At 50.7% G+C, this 22,700-nt stretch overlaps 6 protein-coding genes across 6 annotated transcripts; 4 read left to right on the top strand and 2 right to left on the bottom strand.

The window, feature by feature from the left end:
- Window positions 1-420: 420 nt before the first annotated feature.
- Window positions 421-4,026, top strand: ALT_3403 (54S ribosomal protein L17, mitochondrial; the record flags this gene model as incomplete). Its single annotated transcript, XM_033556582.2, has 7 exons — window positions 421-655; window positions 718-810; window positions 868-1,094; window positions 1,144-1,783; window positions 1,839-2,378; window positions 2,991-3,661; window positions 3,724-4,026. The coding sequence occupies 7 exons, from the start codon at window positions 421-423 to the stop codon at window positions 4,024-4,026; spliced, it is 2,709 nt and encodes a 902-aa protein (XP_033412473.2).
- A 343-nt stretch (window positions 4,027-4,369) lies between these two features.
- ALT_3402 (cysteine-rich PDZ-binding protein) lies at window positions 4,370-4,890 on the bottom strand (the record flags this gene model as incomplete). Its single annotated transcript, XM_033556584.1, has 3 exons — window positions 4,370-4,455; window positions 4,523-4,646; window positions 4,708-4,890. 3 exons carry the CDS (start codon window positions 4,888-4,890, stop codon window positions 4,370-4,372), a joined length of 393 nt encoding a protein of 130 aa, XP_033412475.1.
- Window positions 4,891-5,299: 409 nt separating this feature from the next.
- On the bottom strand, window positions 5,300-6,655 carry ALT_3401 (uncharacterized protein; the record flags this gene model as incomplete). The annotated part of the gene is made up of 3 exons (XM_033556585.1): window positions 5,300-5,824; window positions 5,881-6,304; window positions 6,384-6,655. 3 exons carry the CDS (start codon window positions 6,653-6,655, stop codon window positions 5,300-5,302), a joined length of 1,221 nt encoding a protein of 406 aa, XP_033412476.1.
- A 2,996-nt stretch (window positions 6,656-9,651) lies between these two features.
- ALT_3400 (uncharacterized protein AN7484) lies at window positions 9,652-10,374 on the top strand (the record flags this gene model as incomplete). The annotated part of the gene is made up of 1 exon (XM_033556586.2): window positions 9,652-10,374. One exon carries the CDS (start codon window positions 9,652-9,654, stop codon window positions 10,372-10,374), a length of 723 nt encoding a protein of 240 aa, XP_033412477.2.
- A 2,339-nt stretch (window positions 10,375-12,713) lies between these two features.
- On the top strand, window positions 12,714-18,026 carry ALT_3399 (PT repeat family protein; the record flags this gene model as incomplete). The annotated part of the gene is made up of 1 exon (XM_089599569.1): window positions 12,714-18,026. The coding sequence occupies one exon, from the start codon at window positions 12,714-12,716 to the stop codon at window positions 18,024-18,026; it is 5,313 nt and encodes a 1,770-aa protein (XP_089455907.1).
- A 1,434-nt stretch (window positions 18,027-19,460) lies between these two features.
- Window positions 19,461-22,342, top strand: ALT_3398 (uncharacterized protein; the record flags this gene model as incomplete). The annotated part of the gene is made up of 2 exons (XM_033556588.2): window positions 19,461-19,551; window positions 19,644-22,342. 2 exons carry the CDS (start codon window positions 19,461-19,463, stop codon window positions 22,340-22,342), a joined length of 2,790 nt encoding a protein of 929 aa, XP_033412479.2.
- Window positions 22,343-22,700: the final 358 nt, after the last annotated feature.

Raw genomic sequence — 22,700 nt, 5'->3', positions numbered from 1 at the left:
GTCACGGGATGCGGATCTGTAAACCACGGAGTACTGCTCCGTATCATGATCTTACCTTGATTATTGAACTTACTATCAAGAGACTTATTGTTTTTAAGCATTGCACTGTAGGAAAAAGAGTCAACCATCACTGCTGCATTGAACATATCTCTGAGAGGACTCACTGATGATGAAGTACGCGGAGCTCACGAGACTTGCTTCATTACCTGTCAATTGGGGCAAGTGTTACTTCATTCGTCTTCCCACATGCTAGCTTCAATCAACGTTCGGATTAAAATCATTTGGATATATGCATCACTTGCTCCTAGGGCATCCTCTTTTTTCTAATTGAACTCCTTCCATTCTTTCTAACTGTTTTCGTCTCTCTCAACTCTCGATCTAGCATAGACTACTCCCAAAGCTCAGTGGGCCACTGAGAAGATGGATGTAACAGCTCAAACATTCCCTTATCATCTTCCCCGGATCCTGGATGATCTGGCAACATGCTGCTTTGTATCCATGGACTTCGAATTTTCTGGGATCGCTACTACTCCTTCAAATCCAAATAGGGGATCCCAGACCCTCCAGGCTCGCTACGAAGAAGTGAAAAACTCAGCCGATAAATATCAGATCTTACAGGTCGGACTGACAATCTGTCACGAGGATACCGAGAATGGTCAGATCTTCAGTCCTTGCCCTTCATCATGGGTTCCGACAATTGACTTGGACCCTCGACAGCTTCGTATACTTTGAAACCCTACAACGTAAACTTGAATCCGATTATCGACCGGAGACTAGAGGTGGAGAGAGGCTGGTCCATGCAAAGCAGCGGTATGTCCAGTCGGCCGCCTTAGTTACAGACATAGAAACCTGAACAAATCTGCCCAGCTATTGAGTTCCTACTCGAGAACAAGTTCAGCATCGACTCCATCTTGAAACAAGGTGTCCAATACCTGTCTCGGGAGGAAGAAAAACAAGCTATTGCCAACGCCATCGAAAGACGTGACCGCGTCGCAACACACACTTCGATTGACGTCAAAGAGACGGAACACGAGTCGTTAGCCTTCCTAAAAGCCGTTCGCCGTCTCGTAGATGACTGGCTTGCACTGGGAGCCGTGAGACAACCATCACCGGGTTCTTTGAGGAAGCTAATCATTGTACCAGACACGCGAAGATTACCTGAACATCCCACCGCCAACCCGCCTTGGTGTTTCTCAATCATCCAAGTCTCTGCCCTCGGCCTTGAACAGATTTCAGAAAAGGCTTGTTCACCAGTTGATAGAGGTGGAATATCCTTCATTGGTGACGATCAGCAGACCCGATTTCATCCAAATCATCGATTACAACGAGGAACGTGAGAGATCAGTCCGCGAGCAAAGAGTCACAAGAGTACGGGAGCGCACCTGGAAGCAGACAGGCTTTAGGTGGGTAGCTGAGGCTTTAGCTGGAGGAGATCTTACCAATCTGGATTCCGGCTACTTCATTGGTATCATGGCGAGCTCCGCCGCTGTAGAATCGAAATACCCTCTCAACGAGTTCTCAGACAGACTCAAGCAGCGATTGAAAGAGCATAGGCCTGTTCTTGTTGGCCATAACCTTTTCTCAGATCTTATCTACTTTTGCCGTTGCTTTTTTGGGCCTCTTCCAAGCAAAGTGGAAGAGTTCCAGTCGATGGCGCACGAATTGTTTCCGGTCTTGATGGACACCAAATACATGGCCACACATAACTGTGGTTCCATCAATCCCAGGTCATCTCTCTCAGAGCTCAACGGAAACTTGGCTAAGAAAGCAATTCCGAAAATCAGTGCGCATGACATCCTTGATCGGCCGCTTGAATTGATGGCTAAGAAAGACAACAGGCATACACCCGCAACATTTCAAGTATACTACTCAGAAGATTGAACATGAAGCAGGCTACGATAGCTTGCTAACTGCCCAAGTTTTTATCAGGCTGTCTGCTCAGCTCCGCGATGGAGGGGTAGACCTACCGCAACAGAAGTCCACTAAAGGTGCTCAAGACACCTCGAACCTCCAGCAAACGTATCAGGAGGTTGCATCTGATGCCTATGCTGAGCGCAGATTGCAAACAACATCTGGAAGCGCAAAGAATAGCTTTGGGTCGAAGTCAAGACCGAGCACCACAGAATCTCCCAAAGCGCCAACGAACAGACTCCTCGGGACGAGATTTGATCTACTAGAAATTGAAGAGGCCATGGATGAAGTCGACAGTAATATACATATTGATGACCGTAGATTGTCATTGGGTCCTACCGATTCTGTCGAGGTTATGCAGAAAGCTGCTAATGGCGAGCTCATCCCTCGACTGGGAGCCGAGTTCTGGAAAGTATACGGGAACAAGTTGCGAGTCTTTGGCACATTGGAAAGAGTTTGCGTGATGGGTGCGTCGTGAATTCCAGGCAGAGAGGTACAGGTCCAACTACGCGTAGCTCAAAGTTCTCTTGACTGTACACAGATATGTCATCGATTGGAAACAAGAACGACCCCGAGGGCGTCACCATACTAAAGCATAGTCGATTACAATGACCCAAAATTGGCAGTATAGCAGAATGTACGCAGCGTCTATCTAACAGTACACCTTGATTTAAAGAAGGTACCGCTAGCGAAAAAAGGCCGCCTACTCTCTCTGAGCACCACTAAATGATCGACTGGTTGTAGAATAATCGTAACGCAGCTGACGATAAGGAAAAGGTGCTGTGAGAGAAAAGAAGGAAACAGGAGAGACGGGAACCGAAAAAAGAGAAATAAAAGGCTTATGTCACGTGGTATCCTAGCCCGTGCAGGACTAGCGTGGTTCGTCGGCAGACAGGTGACCGCCAACTTTTCTTTGACAATTATCGGGGACGGACTGTATTGACGCGGACAGAGTCCAGTGGTTGCATTGTAAAAATGTCTTCAGGACCCAATGGCGCCAGGCGCATGGCGTCTGTGTTAAGTACGCAATAGTCAACTTTTCTTTACTTTGTTTAGGTCGTTTTCTGACTTCTTTTCAGGGCCTTCAATAGTCGACTCCCGAGTGTGCAGAAGCTGTCAAGAGACACTCGTTCGCCGCAATTATGCTTCCACTGCTGCGCCTAGTTCAGCTTCAGAAACCGTTTCAACTCCTGCCTCTACGTTTCCCGTCGTCAGACCTACACACATCATCAAGGCCGGCGTGGCCCTATCCCGTCCTCCGCAAATCACCCGCGATCTCACACCGTTCGAAAAGGCGTACTTCTTCTACCAGAAACGGCTGAACGAGCGACTGGCACTTCCGTTCACAAAATACTTCTATTTCAAGCGGGGTACTCCGGCTGATGAGGACTGGAAGCGTAAGATTCGGGAGCGTCAAACGCCTGCACGCGACATCGGCAAGTATAACGCGTACTCGAAGGAAGCATGGAACGACGAATTGCTCGTCGGAGCTGTTGAGTCCGAACCAGAGCATCAGATTGAGATGCTTGTGCGGGATGCAGAGGCTACTGTCAATGCCACTTCTCAAGATACCAGCAAGAAGGAGGAGATCCCCAGACCGTTCCCCCGAGTGACGGAGGCGGACCAGAAGAACGACCAGAGGAGTTTGAACCGGGCTTTGCAGAGAACTCTCTATCTTCTTGTCCAGACCAAGGAGGGATTCTGGAAACTCCCCAGTTCGCCGGTCGAGACCGGGGAGTCCCTTCGCGTGGTGAGTAGTGTTGGAAATCGAGCGCATGGCCATTATGGGTTACTAATTGATCGTCTGCACAGGCCGCTGAACGTACCCTGGAACAATCCGCTGGTGTGAACATGAACACCTGGATGGTGGGCTATCACCCTGTTGGCCACCATGTCTACAACTTCCGACACCCCAGGACCGACCCCGCAACTGGCCAACAATGGTTCGGCGAGAAGACATTCTTCATGAAGGGGCGTATCATGGCTGGACAGGCTGACCTGTCCACCAACGTGCAGGACCTCCAGGACTTCAAGTGGCTGGCTAAGGAGGAGATTGCCAAATTCGTGCTCCCTCAGTACTACAGCAACATCAAGAACATGCTGGCTGAGCGGTAAATGCCTAGGTTCGAATTACAGAGAATTCATCTGTCGCATTCATGATACTCTTTGTCGTTGGCTTGACTGGAGGAAGATTTGTATCGATAGAGATGTTGCGCGGAGTATTTCTTTGGGTTGAGGGTGACCCTTTCCGCTTTTAGGTCACTGAATTGCATATACTGCTGTAGTATGAAATGTATAACTAGCTTTCTGATTTCAATCATTTTTTCAGCTTCATGATCCCACTTCTTTTGGAGTATTACAATAAAATCGACCCGAACGCCAACGCCTAACATCTATCCCAATGAAACTAAGTAAACCAAGCTGAAGAACAGACACACAAAGCATTAAACACACTGCATCACTTCAAGTTGAACTTCTGCCCCTGGACCACAGGCTGGTCCTTTGCAGTCTTCCCAGCCAAACTCTTCCCACACATCGGACAAGCTATAGGTCCCATCAGCAACTGCTTCACCCACAGATCAAACCAGAAAAACAAAGATAAAGAACTTACCATTCTTCTGATACGCACAGCGCTGACAATACTTCCGCCCCTGCTCCGTCTTGGTCTTGCACAACTCACAAGACGACGAGTACGCCGCATATGGATTCTTGGCCTTGGAGCTAAGCAGTTTACTCTATGCATCATTAGATTAGTCACTTGGAAAGCACTGCACCTCAGAATGAAATAGAACATACCTTTCCAATGCCGGTATTCCCCAACGTCGGTTTTGATTTCGTTGCAGGGCCAGCAGCTCCAGCTCCGCCACCACCGCCTAGGGTCGTCGCCGGCGAGCCATAGTACATTTCACTCTTGCGTTTGACGCCTGGGGTGACCAGTTCCGTGGACTTGAGTTTCTTTTGGCATTTTGCGCAGACCATGGTTTCTTATTTTGTGTTTGTCGTTGTTGGGTTTCTGATGGTTGTTGCTTCTGCTTGAAGAGTCCGTCGGTTGGGTGGCGCTTATTTGGGTTTGATGTCAGGGTGGAGATGTGGTGGGCGGCACTGGCTTATAATGCACCCTGCGGGGTTGGTCGGTGTGGATTACTGTACTGGGGATAAATATCACTGAGAATGCAAGGTCTCTAGATTATTTCTTATTTAAACAGATGGTTATATTATATGCATAGCGTGCGTTTCGTCAATATTGAAACGTTGAGACGGGGTATGTCGGGCTCATCGCTCAATAAGTATTGTAAAATATCCAACAAAAACAAATGGTATCATCAAATAGGATAGGAAAGTTGTTCTCGAGAGAAAAAGACGACTGATCTTATTGATATCCCTCCTTTCACGCGTGAGGATGGTGTTGGTATTGTTGGTTAGGTGGGAGTCCATGCGATCCAGCATCGCTCTCACTGTGGAGCTCGGCTGGAGGAAATTGTCCGTTGCCGTTCGCCGAGTAACCATTCACGGGGCTCAAGCCACCATGCGCAGGGCTCGAGTAGCCGGAATGCGCTGGATGGCTAGGAGGCTGTGGTGACGGCGGTTGATATGGCTGGTATGAGGACATAGGAGCGTAAGGGCCTGGAGGGGGAGGAGGAAGATTCTGAGCATGCTGGGCATATGGGGCATGCTGGACGTTTTGAGCATGCTCTTGAGAATAGATCTTGCTGGCTTTGCACCATTGGATACAGCAGAAGATGAGGCCGAAGTATATGCCGATTGTGCAGAAGAAGGCGACGATTGAGGTGGCCAGGTTCAAGTACCCTGGCGGCATCTTCGATTCGAAATTGTACATGATTGTCACGATCAGCTGCTCAAGGTTGAGCACAAAGAGGAAGAATCCTGCCAAAGCAAGGGTTATAGATCCGGTCTGATCAAAGGTTATTAGCGAACAGGCACAAGGTTAGATGACAAGTTGGCGCATACCTTGCTGCTAAATCTCGACTTCGCAATGATGAATATTGTCCACACGAGAATCTCCAGAGACATCAGCCATGCGACGATGATGCGAGCCTCAACAATCCTGTTGTAGTGTCCAAGTATTCGCAGTGGGTTGCTTCCGTTCACCTCCATGACGAGGAGAGCAATGTACATGGCCGCATTGACTACCATGAGAATCCCCAAAACACCCAGGAGAACCCAGTGCAGTATGGACACGGGAAGGAATGTCTTGCCGCCGTTCGCAATTCGGTTGAGATATGCTTGGATGACTCGGTAGAAGACGTAGAACATGAGAAACACGGCGAGAAGCCAAAATATCGTTTGGAGCATTAACATGACAACATAGCTCTGCTTCACTGTGACCTCGCAAATATAGAAGAACATGTAAGGGATTGTAAGGAGCTCGGAGCTAGGGGAGACAGTTAGAACTCGGGTTTGTCTTCTTGATTTATCTTTCTTTGCGACAGAGAATCGGTTATTCTACTCACAGGATATAGCTCAATATCCCGAAGATGAGAGCCTTCTTAGGGAGAGTCTTGGGTAGCGCCTTAGGCTGTCTGATGAAAAAACAGCCAAAGAGGAAGAGAAGCAGCACTCCCAATGTGAGGAACTCGAAAGCGAGCTGCGCAACGAAGTACGATCTGCGTCCATACACGCTGTACATCGAAAATGTAACCTCTTCGTTCCATGGCGACTGGTTATAACTGGAGTAAGAATAACCACTGGAGTGGCCGCCCCTAGACTTTCGTGGCAACAACATTATGAGTTTCGAGACACGCTCTCTTTTGAGGACAACCGCGCAAGTCAGGTTGTGGACAATTGCTGGAGGCTGCGACACAGAAACAGCGACGGGGCCCCGTTTTCAAGTGTTCAGATAGGAGTTGGGCTCAAAAAGTATGCTGGTTTGTGGCTTGCGATTGTTTCTGTTAGCGACGAGCATGATGAACGGCTTGGAGGCTCAGCCTTGGGGATACGAGGTGCTGGGGGCTAAGCACAACCGTTTATTGGGCCGTGAAGAGCATGAGGAAGAAAAATACGAAGATCGCATCTCAACAACAATCACGCTTGGGTTGATTCGGGTCTAGTTTAGCGACTTATGGCCATCTTTCGCCAAATTTAACAAGTCATTCCCGAATCAGCCTCGTTCGAAGGTTGTTTTTTTCTTGGCGGATAATAAGGCGCTCAGCAGTCTCTGGGAGACTAGGAGCTAATAGTCAGACGAGTCATTGCCAGGCACATTCGTCACCCAATGCGTCCGATAACAGTCGTTGTTATAAGAACCAAATAGGGAACTGGTTGCTGCTATTCGCCATTATACGTTGACTTCAATACCGCTTGAATCTCTATCGGTCTTGGAGGAACCCCATGTCAATCTCCTCAAAAGGCTTCTACTGGCTAACTTAAAGTTTTCACCCAATATTAATCACGAATTCAGGATCCACTACGGAAGACCGTCATACACCTCATACCTATTTGGAGCCCCATGCTGTTATTACTGGAGCGGCGTGCAAGAATTGTGAATTCCTGAGTGGTGTATCGAATAAGGCTGTGTTCAAACCCAAGCCGATTCTGCTCTACGTCCATGGACAATCTATTGCTACGTCTTGAAGGCTTTCGCTCACATACCCGAGATCAGCATGTTGTTTAGTCCCTCTGTTAACAGTGAGGGACTGATTTCTCGTTCTGCTGTAGCGATATATACGCGGCAGGATTGTTGTACTCCTGGCCGGTCACGACATTGCGTGCCCCGCAGGATAAGCAAGTCAATGCATTTCAAGGATTAACTTCCTGTCTCTTTAAACTGGCTGCATGTGCTCTGGAGAACATCAAAGCTTGAGTCCACGCATATCTCGCGTCCGTGAAGCGCAGTTTTCTGAACCATCTCTGAGAGACAGAATACACCAGTGTAGCACGCGTATTAGCTGAAGCGGCCTGGACGTGTCGCTATAACCGCAAAAATGATTTAATTAAGGAGAAGGACGTTAGTCGTTATTTTTCGCTCATCTGTGTGCTGAGAGCAACCAAGACAAGCAAGCCTGCTACAGGTGAGGAGGACACGCGGGTAGATTTTAAAGACTGGACTCCGATTGATAGATAGACGGATCCGCTCTTATGGTTAAATACTTCATTGTCCGTCCAATTTCGATTGTGATTTGGCGTACCTGTCAACTTTTTGCTTCAGTCGCCTCGGAAGGGCATGCTTATGTTCATCGTTCCAATTGAGGTCTCGTGCATGATCTGACAAGTTTGATCCTTGTACTCGCTCATTCACAAGCATGTTCCTAGAAGGAGAGATGTAAGCGTGCAGGACAAGCCACAGAAAGTGTCCCCTTGGCAATGGCTGTGCTTCAATGACGGCGATGACAAGGTAGAACTCGGAACGGTGGGAAATCTCGACCGTCACCTGTGGCGTAAGACATCATGGTAAACAATTAGTCTGACCTCAGCTCTGAGCAGATAGACACGATATATCGCCAACTCCGAGTGGCAGAGGGTTGTGTTGGCAGTGGCGAAATAAATAAATAGGAACCAACACCCTCCACACTGAACAAACCCTACCACTAGATTTCCTTCTCTTCCCTCAGCTTGTGTCATAAGGTCCATAAACTAAGACCACTCCCTGGCTATTTTACTTTTTCAGCTGTTCGAGATCGGACCGTTCACCCCACAACTTATCACTTGCGTAAATCTGCTGGGCTGTTTGTTGTCCCAAGAACTGCAGCTTGACCCGCCACTTGTGAACCACGTTGCAGCAACTGGACGGCAGAACTACACATGAATGGCAAATCAGCATCTACAGAAACACTCACACTCGAGATTCTATCAAAATTTGAGGCGTGAATGGAACCAAAAATGTGCTGGAAGATAGAACCCGACATGTCGGGACCAACCAAGCAATGGTTTCTTGTACCCAGTTAAAAGGGGGCGAGAAAGAGGGCATCTCCCCCGACACTATAAGTTGGCTATTCTCTGCATTTCGCGTTTTCGTGATGACTCGCTTTGGATCTCTGGGAATCACCCATCGTCTGCTAACAGAGCGTTCGAATTATCGCGAGCCTCTGACAAACATCGCGTTGCGAATCAGGGTTACAGTTGAGAACTTGAGGTTCATCTTTGCGTTGGATTCTGACTCCTTGCGCGAGTTGTATCGTACTGTCGAGTACACAACCTCAGAATTTTGTCTTCGTTCGTTCAGCATCCAAAAGACCCGTTGGGTCTATCTTGCTTTTTCCTCGAAGTGTCTCTTTACTTTTTCTAGCTTGATTGCTTCATTGCGCCCTGACTGGGTAAGTCTGCACTCTGTGTTCAACACCTGTCTTGATCTTCACTTTCACATATACCATTGGGATCCTTGACCCGCATCAACTCGCGGCATGGGATGACCCCGTGAAGAGAGAAGTATAGCTCCCTTGCTTCTTGCTGTGATGAGAGAGTTACTCGTTTTTCCACGATGATGCGATGATCCCTTGTCTTCTCTCTCTTTGTGTTCTTCTGCCCATCACTATCTTACTTGTATTCAGAACGACTACCAGGCTATTGCAGTTCGAAAACTCATAATAGGCAGGAATTTCCAAGCAGATTCGACACTTGCATTGAGAAAGACAGAACTCGACTGCGAGTAAAACGCTCATAAGGCAATCTTCCCTAATTTGAAACACTTTCGCCCAGCCTAGGCAGGCGTCTCGCACAATGCCTCCTCATGGTTCTTCGTTCAGTACGTTGAATTTGCCCTCAACATTCTCACTGCCGGAGTGTATGGAATACTTTACTCTCACTGCCGGTCCTAACACGGATCTCTGGCGGAAGCCGCCCAACGGAGAAACTGCTACGGCACCTATCGTTTTTACCTCGTTACGAAACCCTTTCGTAGTCGCCGAAGTCACTGTGAGTGCGGACTGGGAGATGGAATCAGATCAAGGCGGCATCGTTGTTTTCGCCGGAGCCGCACCTCAATCCTTCTCTTCAGAGAATGTGCCAATATCAGCAGTGGCGCCGTTGAGTCGTCACGAAAGACCCCGGTCTCTGCGGCCGTGCAAATGGGTCAAAGCTGGCATGGAATTCTGCTCGGGGACAGTGAACGCATCCTCAGTCAGTGCAACGGCTGACGGAGCTGACTGGTGTGTCTCGCCCCTCTGTCTGCCTGACACTGGACCGGCAAGTGTGCATTCTCTGCGGATCAAATTCGAGCGCGTTGGCCATTCACTTGTGGTCTGGTATCAGATTCCAACCCTGTCCCCCTTTGCAAGGACGCCAGGTGCTGTTGGCAGCACGTGGAAGAAGCTACGAGAAGTGACGTGGTTTTTCTACGGGGTAGAAGACAAGTTTGTTCACGTGGGTGTGTATGCTAGCCGGCCGGCCAATATCTCGCATAATAGCACCATGTGGGCGATGATGAACGGTCCGATGCTGGGCAGTAGCGCCACGGCCGGCTCTGAGGAAGGGTTGGTGGTGGAATTCGAGGATTTGGAGATATATTGACGTCAATGGTTGTTTTTTTGCTCTCTTATTTCCTTTCAGATACCTCCATCTTTCTTTTTTTCCCCCTAGCCTGCAGTTCTTCGTGAGTGATTCCTTCAGGTTTTTGGTCAGCGTCTTTATGAGCTGTTAAAGGTGCGCATCTGTGTTTCTTAGATCTCTTGTAATGAATTCTGTTCCAGCACCCTGGTTTGATGATGGAACGTCTCATCAGTGTCCTAATAACCATTGGTTAGTCTCTTTGTCGTTTCTGTTATGACTGCATTGCATTGCTCTCTAAGGCTGATGGAAATAAAAGGTTAACATGGTTCAGAAGACGTCAACCTGTGTATTATATTCTTAGTTTGAGAGCTGCATTCTCTGTTAGTCCGCACCCTATTTTCTACCAAAAATCAACACCTGCAGCATGTATGCGACGATCGACGGCGCTAGAGCACCCGGGTTTTGCTGTGGAGGTCACGAGCCATCTACTAGAAAATAATGAATAGGCAGTGCCATCCAGAGAAATATCGAGCCTCTCACTCCAAGTGATCAAGTACTCCGTACGGAGTCAGCCACTCTGCACTACACGGGTAGTTGTGATTAAGAGAGCCCGGCTACACTGATCACTCTGTCGGTCGGACAAATAACCGAGGGAGCCGTTCCATGGCTCGTGAGAAATCCACCGCCAGGACAGTATCGAAGCCCACAAGCAAAAAATACCAACAAGGATAAAGGAGACAGGAGGTGACGAGACTACGATGCTGGCTGGAGGTTTGACCCGCAAAAGACACCCCTTTATCCGTATGAGCACATGGAGACTAATGAGTATTTTGATAGCGACTGTTCTGGAGGAAGACGAGGGTTTCATGCTCTAGTGTTGCATTGCATGTGCCTTACTGAAGTTGCTTTCCGCGAACCATGGTTTACTATCGTAGGGTTGGTAGTTCAGGGACTGGTCGAATCAAATCTTTCCATGCTTGACTACAAAGGTCCTTAGATAATAACTGGATTCTCGCATTCTTGAACAGTAAGAAATAATAACATGAAATTATCTCATGACATGACGCGCGACAGCATAGACGGAGAGGGTCCTACCAAATGACTAGCAGTAAAGATGGGACTGTATGGCGCCACACACTATTATTTTGCTGATACCGAATCCACTCGTGCCTCTCCTTTTCTTGAATGCAGAAATTTCGCATCCTTGGATTCGATCATTGTGCACGACATGCTTTAGTAAAATTTTGCGCAGGTCATGCTGAGATTGAAAACAAGACAAGAGTACAGCTAAGAAGCAGGAAAAGATACAAAGCAACTTGATCTTCTCTACTTGGAGCATGTAAAAAAAAATATTACTGGGGATATGATTGGCAGCAGGGAAGCCGCCAACTCACCGCATTTTGTGCTCTGGCGCCAGTCCCGAGCCTTCATGGCTTAGTCTACACTCTAGTCTACATTAAGGATCTGCGCAAAATTATCAGTAACCTAAGTACCTAGGAAAGTTTGTATGGATGCAGAAATCATACTACCTTTGGTATCATCATCCTTCATTGAAGTTAGCAATGACTCTATGTCTACTGCCGATCTATGAAAGAGTGCAAGTCCATCAGGATCCAATTGAAGATGTTCTCATTCCGTGTCCTCCTTATCCCCCATCTAGTCTATATAGCTACAGCTCCACACTGGTATCAAATCACCTCGAAAAAAGCCACTAGCTCAGACTGGCAGCGCCCAAATAACGGGCGGGGCCTGATCACTGTGACAACTGCTGGTGCCCCGCTAACTAAGTAGATAGTAAGTGACTAACGGCCAGAGCCATGCCACTTTCTGTGGCACTATGCCTGAGTTGTGAGGGCTTCTAACTGTCTTTGACAAACAGCTTGCACTTTGACGACTCCATCCGTCCTTTGGCTTCCGTGGGCACCGCATATTTTTTTTTTTTTTCCCTTGTGAATCACCTGCACTCCGGCTCCTAGCTCCTCCTCATTCATCTGTCTGCTCGAGTTGATCTCCTCATCTGACTCCCCTCGATTGTTTGTTTTCGCAGTCTCTCTACTACCTTAAGTCTCCCTTATCGGACCAATCTACGCTTGGTCATACAACCCCTCTGACGATACCTCTCACAACCTCCCACCGTTCCATCTTCCGGTCTACTTGTTCATTTTGAGAGGTTTCTGTCCGATTCAACTACAGCGTTCCTGTATACTATTTCAGCTCTTGCTTTTGAGGGGTACTTTGTTCAATCGTTGGAGACTCGATTCAATAAAGACCTTTGTTTTCCAATACTGTTCGCGTTTGATCTCTTTTCCTGTTTTGTTTGTCTGTGATACCTAACGACTGTTACGACCTTTACGACCATAATGGCTCTCACCAATGGAGAGACCGTCACTATCTCCATCCGTCGTCCAACGGAGACCCCCGCCATCTACGTTGCGGGGACCTTCTCGAATCCCAAATGGGAGCTCTTGGAGCTCAGCGCCAAACCCATAGAGCACAAGGATGCGGACGGGAACTCCACTAAGACCGAATACCTCTTCTCCAGAGACGTTGAATTGCCCGAGGGTCAATACGAATATCGGTTCAGGGAGGGTACCGACGGTCCGTGGTTCCACGATAAGGATGTGAAGCATGGTACGAAGCTTATCTCTGAGTCAGGTACTGTTGAGTTGGAGCTGACCATTTCTGTGATTGCAGCTGCTGATGACGAAGGCGTCGTCAACAATATCCTCGCTGTTGGCTCGAGTTCATCCGCTGCGGCGCCTGTTGCTGCGGAAGCTAAGGCTGTCGAGAAGGAAACCGAGACTCCTCTTGAGAATGGCACCAGCGAGAAGGTCGAGGAGACCGCGGAAGAGTCCGAGGTGCAAGCCACAACGACGACTGAGGCGGTGAAGGATGAAGCGCCAAAGCAGACTGATATCCCTGTGGTTGTCGACAAGGATCTGCACGCTGAGTCGGAACCCAAGACACAGGAGGTGAAGCTGGAGCCTGTTTCCGAGACATCCAAGCAGAGCGATATCCAGGAGGACGCCGGAACACAACCTGCCTCTAACGCAGCCGCAGAACCTAAGACCAACGGCACACACTCTACTGAGCAGATTTCTGGATCACAACCTGATGATGCCGTCGTGGAGAAGGCGGAGCCAGTGGAAGAGAAGACGACTGAGGCTTCTCTGACAACTACAAAAGACGCCGAAGAAGACAAGCCTGAAGAGATTCCCAGCACTTCGGTTGAAGCCGAGAAGCCTGAGACAAAGGAGGTCGAGAAGGTTGAGGATCAGAAGCTGCAAGATGTTGAAATCGTCCCTGCTACAGTTGAAGAGAAGACGAAAGCTGCTAAAGAATCGGAAGAGTCAGAGTCTGCCCTCGGAAAGTCCCAGGTAGAAGCTGCGCCCGCGCAAACAGTGACGGAGGAAGTGCCTGTTGCGGAATCTAAACTAGTGGAGCCATCCTCAGCCGAATTGACGAAGGCCGAGACGGCGCCTACAGAGACAGCCACTGATGAGGCGACACTTGCCGAAGAATTGTCCAAGAAAACAGTGCCTGCGGAGCCTATCGCTGAAGAGAAGGTTCAAACGACCCTCCACGATGAGTCACCCGCCCTTAACAACGTAGAGGAACAGCCAGCACAGGAGTTTGCCGAGGTGAAGAAGGCGACAGACGAGCCAGTCGAGGCTTCTGGTGTCGAGCACTCAGCCACCGAGGAGGTCGCCGTTGAGGAACAGATCAAGGATTCCGCCCCTGAGGAGATTCCTGAAGATTCTAAGAAGGGCGTTGCTTCAGAGACCCCTGTCGCAGAGTCATCGACGACTGAGAAGGTCGAAGAGACAGCCCCTGACACTGAGAAGGAGGCGGCTGTTGAAGGATCTGCCAAGGAACTGATCCATGAGGAGATTTCTGAGGTTCCCAAGAAGGAAGTTGCTGCAGAGACTCCTGTCGCAGAGTCATCGATGACTGAGAAGGTCGAAGATACAGCCCTTGACACTGAGAAGAAGGCGGCTGTTGAAGATTCCGCCAAGGAACCGATTCACGAGGAACAAGCAACTGGGACTGTTGTTGCCGAAGAACCCGCTAAGGAAACCCTGGTTGAGGCGGCTTCCGCAGAGGAGCCTGAGGTGAAATCCGCTGAAGAGCCTACCGTCGCTGAAGAATCCGCCAAGGAGACTGTCGACGAGCCAACTGTTGAGATTGCTTCCACAGAGGATTCAGCACCTACTGCGGAAGTGACAGCCGCCAAGGAGCCCGAGGCGCAGGCAACGGAAGAGCCAGCCGCTGATAAAACCATCAACAAGGAGGCTGAGGCACCAACGGGAGAGCCTACTGCTGCCCAAGAGTCCGCCAAGGAGCCCATCGGCGATGAGCCAGCAACGCAGGCGCCTCAGGCCGACGAATCAACAGAGGAACCCTCTGCCGAATTGGCAGCCGCCGAAGAAATCACCGGCAAGGAGGCTGAGACACATACGAAGGTGTCTACCACTACTCAAGGACCTGCCAAGGAACTTGTCGGTGATCAGCCTGCTGTTCAATCTGCCCCAGCCGAGGAGACCAAGGAACCAGCTAAGGACGAGACCACTCAAGTGGTAGCCGCCGAAGAACCTGAGCCACAGGCAGTCAAAGAACCTGCTGTTGAGGAGACACCTGCCACAAAGCTCGAAACACCAACGGAAGAGTCCACTACTGCAGTGGAGCCTGCTAAGGACCCAGTCAGCGAGGAAACGCCGAGTCAAGCTCTTCCTGCCGTGGAGCCTTCCAAGGAAGAGCCTGCTATCGAAAGTGCACCAGAACCCTCTGTTGCAGCCGACGTCAAAGAACCTGTTCAAGATGAAGCTGCGACCGAAACTTTGGCTGACAAGCCGATCACTCAGGAGGCTGTTGCTGAAGAGTCTTCCAAGCCATCGGAAGTAAGCGAACCCGTAGTCTCGGAAGTCATCGCTGAAACTCCTGCGGCTGAAGAGGCTGCCTCGAGCGAAAAGCCTGCGGTAGCGCCAAAGGCTGAAGAACCAGAGGTTGAGGAACACCCCGTTACCCAGGAACCAGCAAACGACTCCCATGTCGAAGCAGTCGAGGAAAAGGCTGCTGAGTCCAAGGATGAAGCTCCTGTTGCTCCCGAGGCGCCAGAGGCACCGGCTGCTGACACGGCCATCCCTGAATCTGCGAGGGAATCTCCCGAGGTCGAAACTGCAGCTAAAGAGCCGGCCACTGTCGAACCGGCCCAAGAACCCATTCCTACCACCGGAGAGCAAGCTAACGAAGAGGTGGCCATCACCCAGCCCACCGAAGCTGCTGCTACCCAGGAAGCAGTTCCTGCGGAAGTATCGGAGGTAAAGGAGGCAATTGAAGAACCCGTTGCCGTTACTGAGAAGTCCGAATCGCCCGCCGATGAGCCTACTCTCTGCAAGGATTGCGGTCCCGAGGACGCTACAACTGAGGAGGCCGCTACCCAGGAGCCCAAGGCCAGCGACGAGGCTGTTGAAGAAACCAAGGCCACTGAAGTGACTATTGAAGAGCCAACTGCGACGGAGACAACTGAATCCGCCCCGGTTGAGGAGGCCGTTGAGCCAGAGACAGTGAAGGAACCCGAAGCGGTGGCACCGGTTGCTGAAAATTCCATCGAAACCGCGGTCGTTCAGGAGGACGCTACTGAGAAGGAGCTCGCTCAAGAGACAGCCTCTAAGGACGTGATGAAAGCAGAGGAACCCTCTGTTGCTGAGGAAGTAGTTTCTTCGAAGCCCACGACGGCAGAACCAGTCTCAGAGCCACAGACCAGTGAGGTGACTGAACCTGCTGAGCAGGAAGCCACCACTCAGGCCCCTGCTGAAACTGAAACTGCCGAAGTCGTAGCGGCTGAAGAGCAGCAGGAGGATGCTACCACCGGCAAGGAAGCTCCTCAGGAATCCGTGGCTAGGAGCGTTGTCGAGGAGACTGCACCGGTAGAACCTACTGAGACCGAAGCGGCTGTCGCCACCCCTGCTATTGATGAACCTGCAAAGAATGAGAGTCCCAAGGACGTAGTGTCCGCAGAGCCCTCTCAGGAATCAACTTCCGAGGACCCAGCTATCCAGGAGGCGGCCACTGAAGCGGTTACTGCTAGCGCCTCGGCCGATGAGCCTGCTGTGGAGAAGCAAGTCGAAGCCCCGGCTACTGTCGAGGAACCCCAAGAAGAAGAGAAACCCGCGGAACAGGCCGTAGCCAGTGAGCCACAAGAGGAGCTCGCAGTAGAGCAGGTCCCCACGAAGAATGTTGCTGAGGAGCCAGTCGCAGAAGAAGCGACCAAGCACACAGAGGAGACCACCACTGAGCCCGTCGAGTCTGTCGCTGAGCCGGTAGAGTCCGTCGAGCCCGCTGTCGAGCCCGCTGCCGAGCCCGCTGCCGAGCCTGTTGCTGAGCCCGCTGTCGAGCCCGCTGTCGAGCCCGCTGTCGAGACCGCTGTCGAGCCCGCTGTCGAGCCCGCTGTCGAGCCCGCTGCCGAGCCCGCTGCCGAGCCTGTTGCTGAGCCTGTTGCTGAGCCCGTTGCTGAGCCCGTTGCTGAGCCCGTTGCTGAGCCCGTTGCTGAGCCCGTTGCTGAGCCCGTTGCTGAGCCCGTTGCTGAGCCCGTTGCTGAGCCCGTTGCTGAGCCCGTTGCTGAGCCCGTTGCTGAGCCCGTCGCTGAGCCCGCCATCGCACTTGCGACTGAAAAGCAAAGCGAGGTTCAAGAGGTTGAAGAAACTACCGACGAAGCGAAGCCTGAGGTCGTCCAGGAAGATTCTACTGAGACACCAGCAAAACCTGAGGTCAATGGTGTGGTCAGCAGCAGTGGCGAGGTAGACCAATCTCCAACCGGTGAAGAGGAGGCCGCTAAGGTCGAATCCGAACCAGTAGCCTCTGAGGAACCCAAGGTTGAAGGGTCTGCCCCTGTTTCTAATGGCGACTCTTCGGTTGAGAAAGACGTCGATCCTTCCGCTCAGCCTGTCCCTCCAGTCCAAGATGCCACCCCCGAGCCCACCGTGGAGGCCGCCAAGGACACAGAAGAGAAGGATTCTATTGTAACTCCTGAGCTCGTTGGGGCTGGTGCCGCAGCTGCCATCGCTGCCGGTGCTGTTGTTGCTGGAGTCGCTTCCACGTCTCACAAAGAGCCTGAAGTCGTTGCTACACCTAAGGACGATGTGAATGCCAAGGAACAGTCTCAGCCTCATGACGGCAAGCAGGAAAGTTCTCACCTCGTACCTGCAGCCCAGACCGCCGACAATAAGCACACGGAATCCTCCATTTCAAAGGACATGCCCACGCCAGACCCGGAAAGTGATCCTGCTCTTGCAGCACTTGCTGGTGACCGCGAAGCTCTGCTCCGAAAGCTGGAGTTGCCATCCACTGAACAGTTGCCTGCGGAACCTACTTTGTCCACCAGCGATAAGCAGGCTTTGAAGCCAGCCGGTCACGACGAGCGCTCTCCTGCATCTACCGACGGCCCATCCGTCGCGACCGAGTCTACCGCTCCTACCGAGGGCGATGCCGGCAAGGCAATTGCCCCCAAGAACAACGAGGAGTCTCGTTCTCCCAGTCAAAATCGGTCAGTCACTGCTGTTTCCTTGAACCATAAGCGGGACAGCTGGTTGAGGACTATTTTGCGTGCCGTCTTCGGCAATTTCTTCGGCGCCATCTTCTCGCCCTTCCGCCGTCGTGGAAGGACGAACCAGTAGATGGTTGCTCCTACCGCTTGTCCGAGAAATCATTCCGCTCTACAGAGTCTCTGAACTCCTGGAGTGATCAAATAATCAATCGCTTAATCATTGTCAGTGCCAAAGCTAATGAGATTCAGGAATCTGTTCTTGATGACCGTTTTCGCTGCACCCTTGCTGGCTATTATTTGGCGTGCATATACCCGATAAGTCTGAATCTGTTGAAAAATTATCACCGCTCATTTTTACTCGACTCGATTCCCCTGTATTTGATATTTGTGGATCTTCGCTCTCAGTTTGTTAATATTATTTCCCTTACTCTACTCTCTAACTGTCGCAACTCTCACAACCTTGGAAGGCTGCCTGACATTGGTAACGATCGATATGACTGGCCGGAAGTTTGCGGTTGATGTGATCGTCTGCCAGTATGTAATGATGTTTATGTTTGATGATTACGATGAATGAATGAAGACCTCGATTCTCGAAATAATGCTCCTTATTGTAGAATATTAATCTAGTCTCTCGGTGTGGCACTATCCTCGTCGTAGCCAGGATTACCTTTCCGCTACGGAGTAGACTCGATCAGTGCCCTGTCATTGCCCTGTCACTGCCCTTAAGATGTGCAAGAAGGTAGCAGCATCTGCAGTTCAGTTAGGATTACTGTCTGTCAAGTTTTTCAAACATATGTAGTCTCTTTCCACAAGCAGACCTCTGATGGCGTAGCTTGGTTACTCCATCTTAGCGACGAGCACCCCGAACCTCTTGACCTGTCTCAAACGAATATTCAACCCGAACTGCATTATCAACATTCTCATCAATGCCAGAAAAGATCAGGCAGATCATTTAGGAAGCATGATTCACACCTGCAGCGTAGCTTTGGATACTCGACTAGATAATTAGCTCGTACTAAACGTCGCGTATTCTGAATCGACGCCATGCTTCTACAGACTCAGACAAGCGACATCCTGTTCGATAACAGCTTCTGGTAACCTGGGAATAGTTACATGTACTATAAGAAAAGAACTGGGTAATCTTAAGCCAGATATCATTCTGCCCGCCTGAGAGAAAGAGACAAATGATCAAAGAATGTAGGTACATGTTGCAGTTCACACTGAGCACCTAAGTGACGTCTGGTCCACAGGCGCTAGCAAACACCAGCACCAGGTGCACCAGCAACACAAACAAGAAACCATCACTGAGCAGATATTCCGTGAAGTTCTGTCTACTCGCTAGACACACGGTGTTCACACACACGAAGTGAGATCTCAAGCGAGCCTAAACACCCTCCCAAGCATTGTAGCTTACCATCGACCAATCTCTCTTCATATCCATAGCAACTTTTCCACAATTCTTCCATCTTTGCTCTTATTCAACCATCGCGATAAGCAACAAGCTTCTATATCATTGCTCGAGAATCCTTTGAAAGAAACTGCCTACTACTTCTGCTACGTTGCCATGGCTTCGCAGAGTGGAAACGCGTGGGCCCAGATGAAGGCTCAGGAGCAAAAGCAGCAACAGCAGACTGCCAACACCAACTTCGATAAAGGTAAGCAAGCATCTCAATATCTCCTCGACAGAGACACGAATGCTTTTCCCTGAAGCGGAGAATCTTGGTGCTAATAAGCTCGTTCGTCGTAGTCGCTATACCTCGGAAGGGTCCAGTCATGGGTGCCAGACCAACCACCTCACGCAAGTCGTCGGGTCTCGATTACGACGCTGACCTGGCCCTTCCCATGCCAAAGCCACGCCACCTTCCTGTGGAAGATAATGGTGATTCCGTCGAGGCTTGCAAGTCGGATATCATGAGCAACCCTAACATGAGTAAGAAGCGTTCCGTCACCGAGCCAACTCGGCCTGAAGACCTTGTCGAAAACAACAAGGCGGACAAAAACAGTCAGAAAGAAAAAATGAAATCGAGAGTGGCTGCGCTCAGGTCCAAGCTCAGTCTCAAAGACCTTGCAAAGGAGTTCCGCAGGGACAGCTCGAGGAACGAGCCAGCAGCGGGCAATGAAGGCGGACAGAGCTCTGACGTGGATACTCAGGACTTCAACGAAGAGAAGCTGTATGTCCCTAAGCCACGAGAACCGGGAGTCTACCCATCGTCTGCACCACCCTTTCCGTTTAGGGACATCAGCTTCGGACAGTTTTCGCAGACGAGCGTTGAATCCTGTGCCGTCGCTAGTTCCATGGTAAATGACGAGCAGCCAAACAACGAAAAGTTGAGCCTTGGGCCCTTTGCGGGTAGGCACGCCATGCAGAGCCCTGTCGAGCAAGAGTCCGAGAGGAAAGTGCAGCTTGATACCCTGCTTCTGACTGGCTCCTCTCCTGCGGCCCGCGCAGGCGAGCTTGAAAACAGTGGACAGGCGCAGGTCATCAGGGAGCGACCGAGCATTCACAGCCTGAGAGCGGAGAACGATCTGAGCAGCCCTGCATCGACAAATATCTCTTTCTATGCGGTGGAAGATGAATTTGCCGATCCGATCTCGCCGTCCATATACGACAATGCCAGTGCTGAGATGACCCCAGACCTTCCAGATACCGCCTACAGACGCGGACGGGTTCACACGAATGAACATAGATTTCCTGTGATGCTTGCGACTGATCAGCCAAGCTATCCCGCATCTTTTAATCATGGTCATGGGGTAGTTCAGCCTACCGTGATGACAGCATATCGACCAGCACTCGAAGAGACGCACACCCAGCATTTCAATGCTCAACCTCACGCAGCAGTTGCTCAACACCCCTTCGCTGGTGTTACAAGTCACGGAGGCTATGCTCCTCCTCCACCAGATCCAGACTACCGGAACACAGCGGACCTGGAACAGCAGCTCACGTCTCATATCGAAGCAGTCCATGTCCATATGAACAACGTTGTTCATAGACTTTGCAGGGTACTTGAGAACTCGAACAATTGGTCAAAGGATCAGATTTTGCGACAGACAGACGCCATGTTCGATATACTGCGTCTAATCAATGCCCGCACGGCAGGCCAAAATGAGGCCGTGTCAGACCTGCACCGCGGTATGACCAATCTTCAATGCCAGGTCGGAGCAATTGAAATTCAAATGAGGCGTATGGAAGAGAGGTTGCTGATCGGTGTCTCGAGCCAAATCAACAAATTGAGAGGAGAAATCAACGCGTCAAGAACGTCGCCTCAGAAGGCATGTGCCTCCTGCAACTCAGCACCGGATCCGAAGGTCACAGGTACTGAGTTGCAGGCGGCTCAAAATACTCCCGTCGTGACCAAGGAGAGTGAGAAACAACACGATACAAATGGACAGCGGTGTGTCAAGAAGGGTGAGATGGAAGTAAGCAGGGACCAAGATAGGAAGAAAGGAAAGGAGAAGGAAGAGAGTGAGAACGTGTCCGGGGGTGAGGGCTCTTTGACCCAGCACAACGACCAAGGACCCGCTCAAAACATTCCGTCCACTACTGTGCCCTTCCGCAGCACGCCTTTGGGAGAGAAACGCCGAGAGATCACAGACTCTCAGGTGAAGAGAGGAGTGAGAAGAAACCCTGCTCAGGAGTCCTCAGGCTCACCTGAGCCTAAGGCGCCCAAGCTTAGTCGCCAGTCGGTAGCCAACTTTGCTCCTGAGAATGGACAGAGTTCACTCATCCAGAACTCACACCTTGACACCAATGAAGGTGTGAAGACCCCTCACAAGAAGGGGATGTTTGGATTCCGCCGCCGGGATGATGGTGAAAGTCGTGCTGGCGGCAAATTCTTGCACACGCCCCGTCGGAATAAGAAGACAAAGAATTCCCTAGGACAGAACGGCCATTCCTCAATGCCTTCTGTTCCAGCTGCTGCAGTCGGAGCCTCGCAGCCTTCGACACTCGCTGAGGAGAGCCCAAGCTCCATCCACCCCGCTTTACGCAATGACAGACAGCAGCAGATCATGCGTGACCGAGAGCGCCTCAAATCTCAGCCGCGTACGCAGACCGGACAGACGACCTGTGCAACCGAGAGACCTACCCCGCAGAGAGGCGGATTGAAAGATTCGCACCCTCAACAGAACATCGGCACCAGCACACCAACCGCAAACCGCTTGCCCGCAAACGCCGTCGCTGTTAAACCCTCTTCGTCATCGTCACTCAATAGGGATATCCAGGTGCGTCCCCCTGCGGCGGCTGCGCCCCCTCGAGCACACCCGATGCTGCCGAGCTATGCTGGCCAAACTCCACATAATATACCTGCTTCCCTTCAAGTTTCTGGTCCTGCGCCTGTCACTGCCTCAGCTCAAACGGGGACACAGGATTGGCAGGCTGCGACGCGGTATCCGACAGCGCACAGCGGAGCCTCGCCTGAGAGTAATCAGAGCAACCATCATGCTTAGATTTCAAATGCGGATGAATTTCGTTGAGCATTCGTTTGTTCCGTACCAATCATTGAGATATGTGACTGCGTTGCTTTGGGGTTTCGTTCAATCTGAAGTTAAATCGGGATTATCGATGATGAGACCTGGAATACGTTTTCACTCGATGTTTTGCCGAGGCTCAGCGTTTATTTGGACTTCCTGACTGAAAGCCTTCCTTAGGACCCGAGCAGTTTGGTCAATTTGATTGCTGGCTTTATTACTAGATGAAGGAACGATGGATTTGGGTCTATTTGCACTAATGATGTGAGGACGGGAGATTCTTGATGGACCGTGCGTTCACGTGCTTAATTTACCTACGGGTATCACCAGTATGTCG

The sequence above is a fragment of the Aspergillus lentulus genome (genome assembly GCF_001445615.1).
Source record: "Aspergillus lentulus DNA, contig: Alt08, strain: IFM 54703, whole genome shotgun sequence".
In the NCBI taxonomy this organism is placed as follows: domain Eukaryota; kingdom Fungi; phylum Ascomycota; class Eurotiomycetes; order Eurotiales; family Aspergillaceae; genus Aspergillus; species Aspergillus lentulus.
Note: the sequence above shows the minus strand (reverse complement) of the source record. Positions and strands in the feature narration are given on the sequence as shown.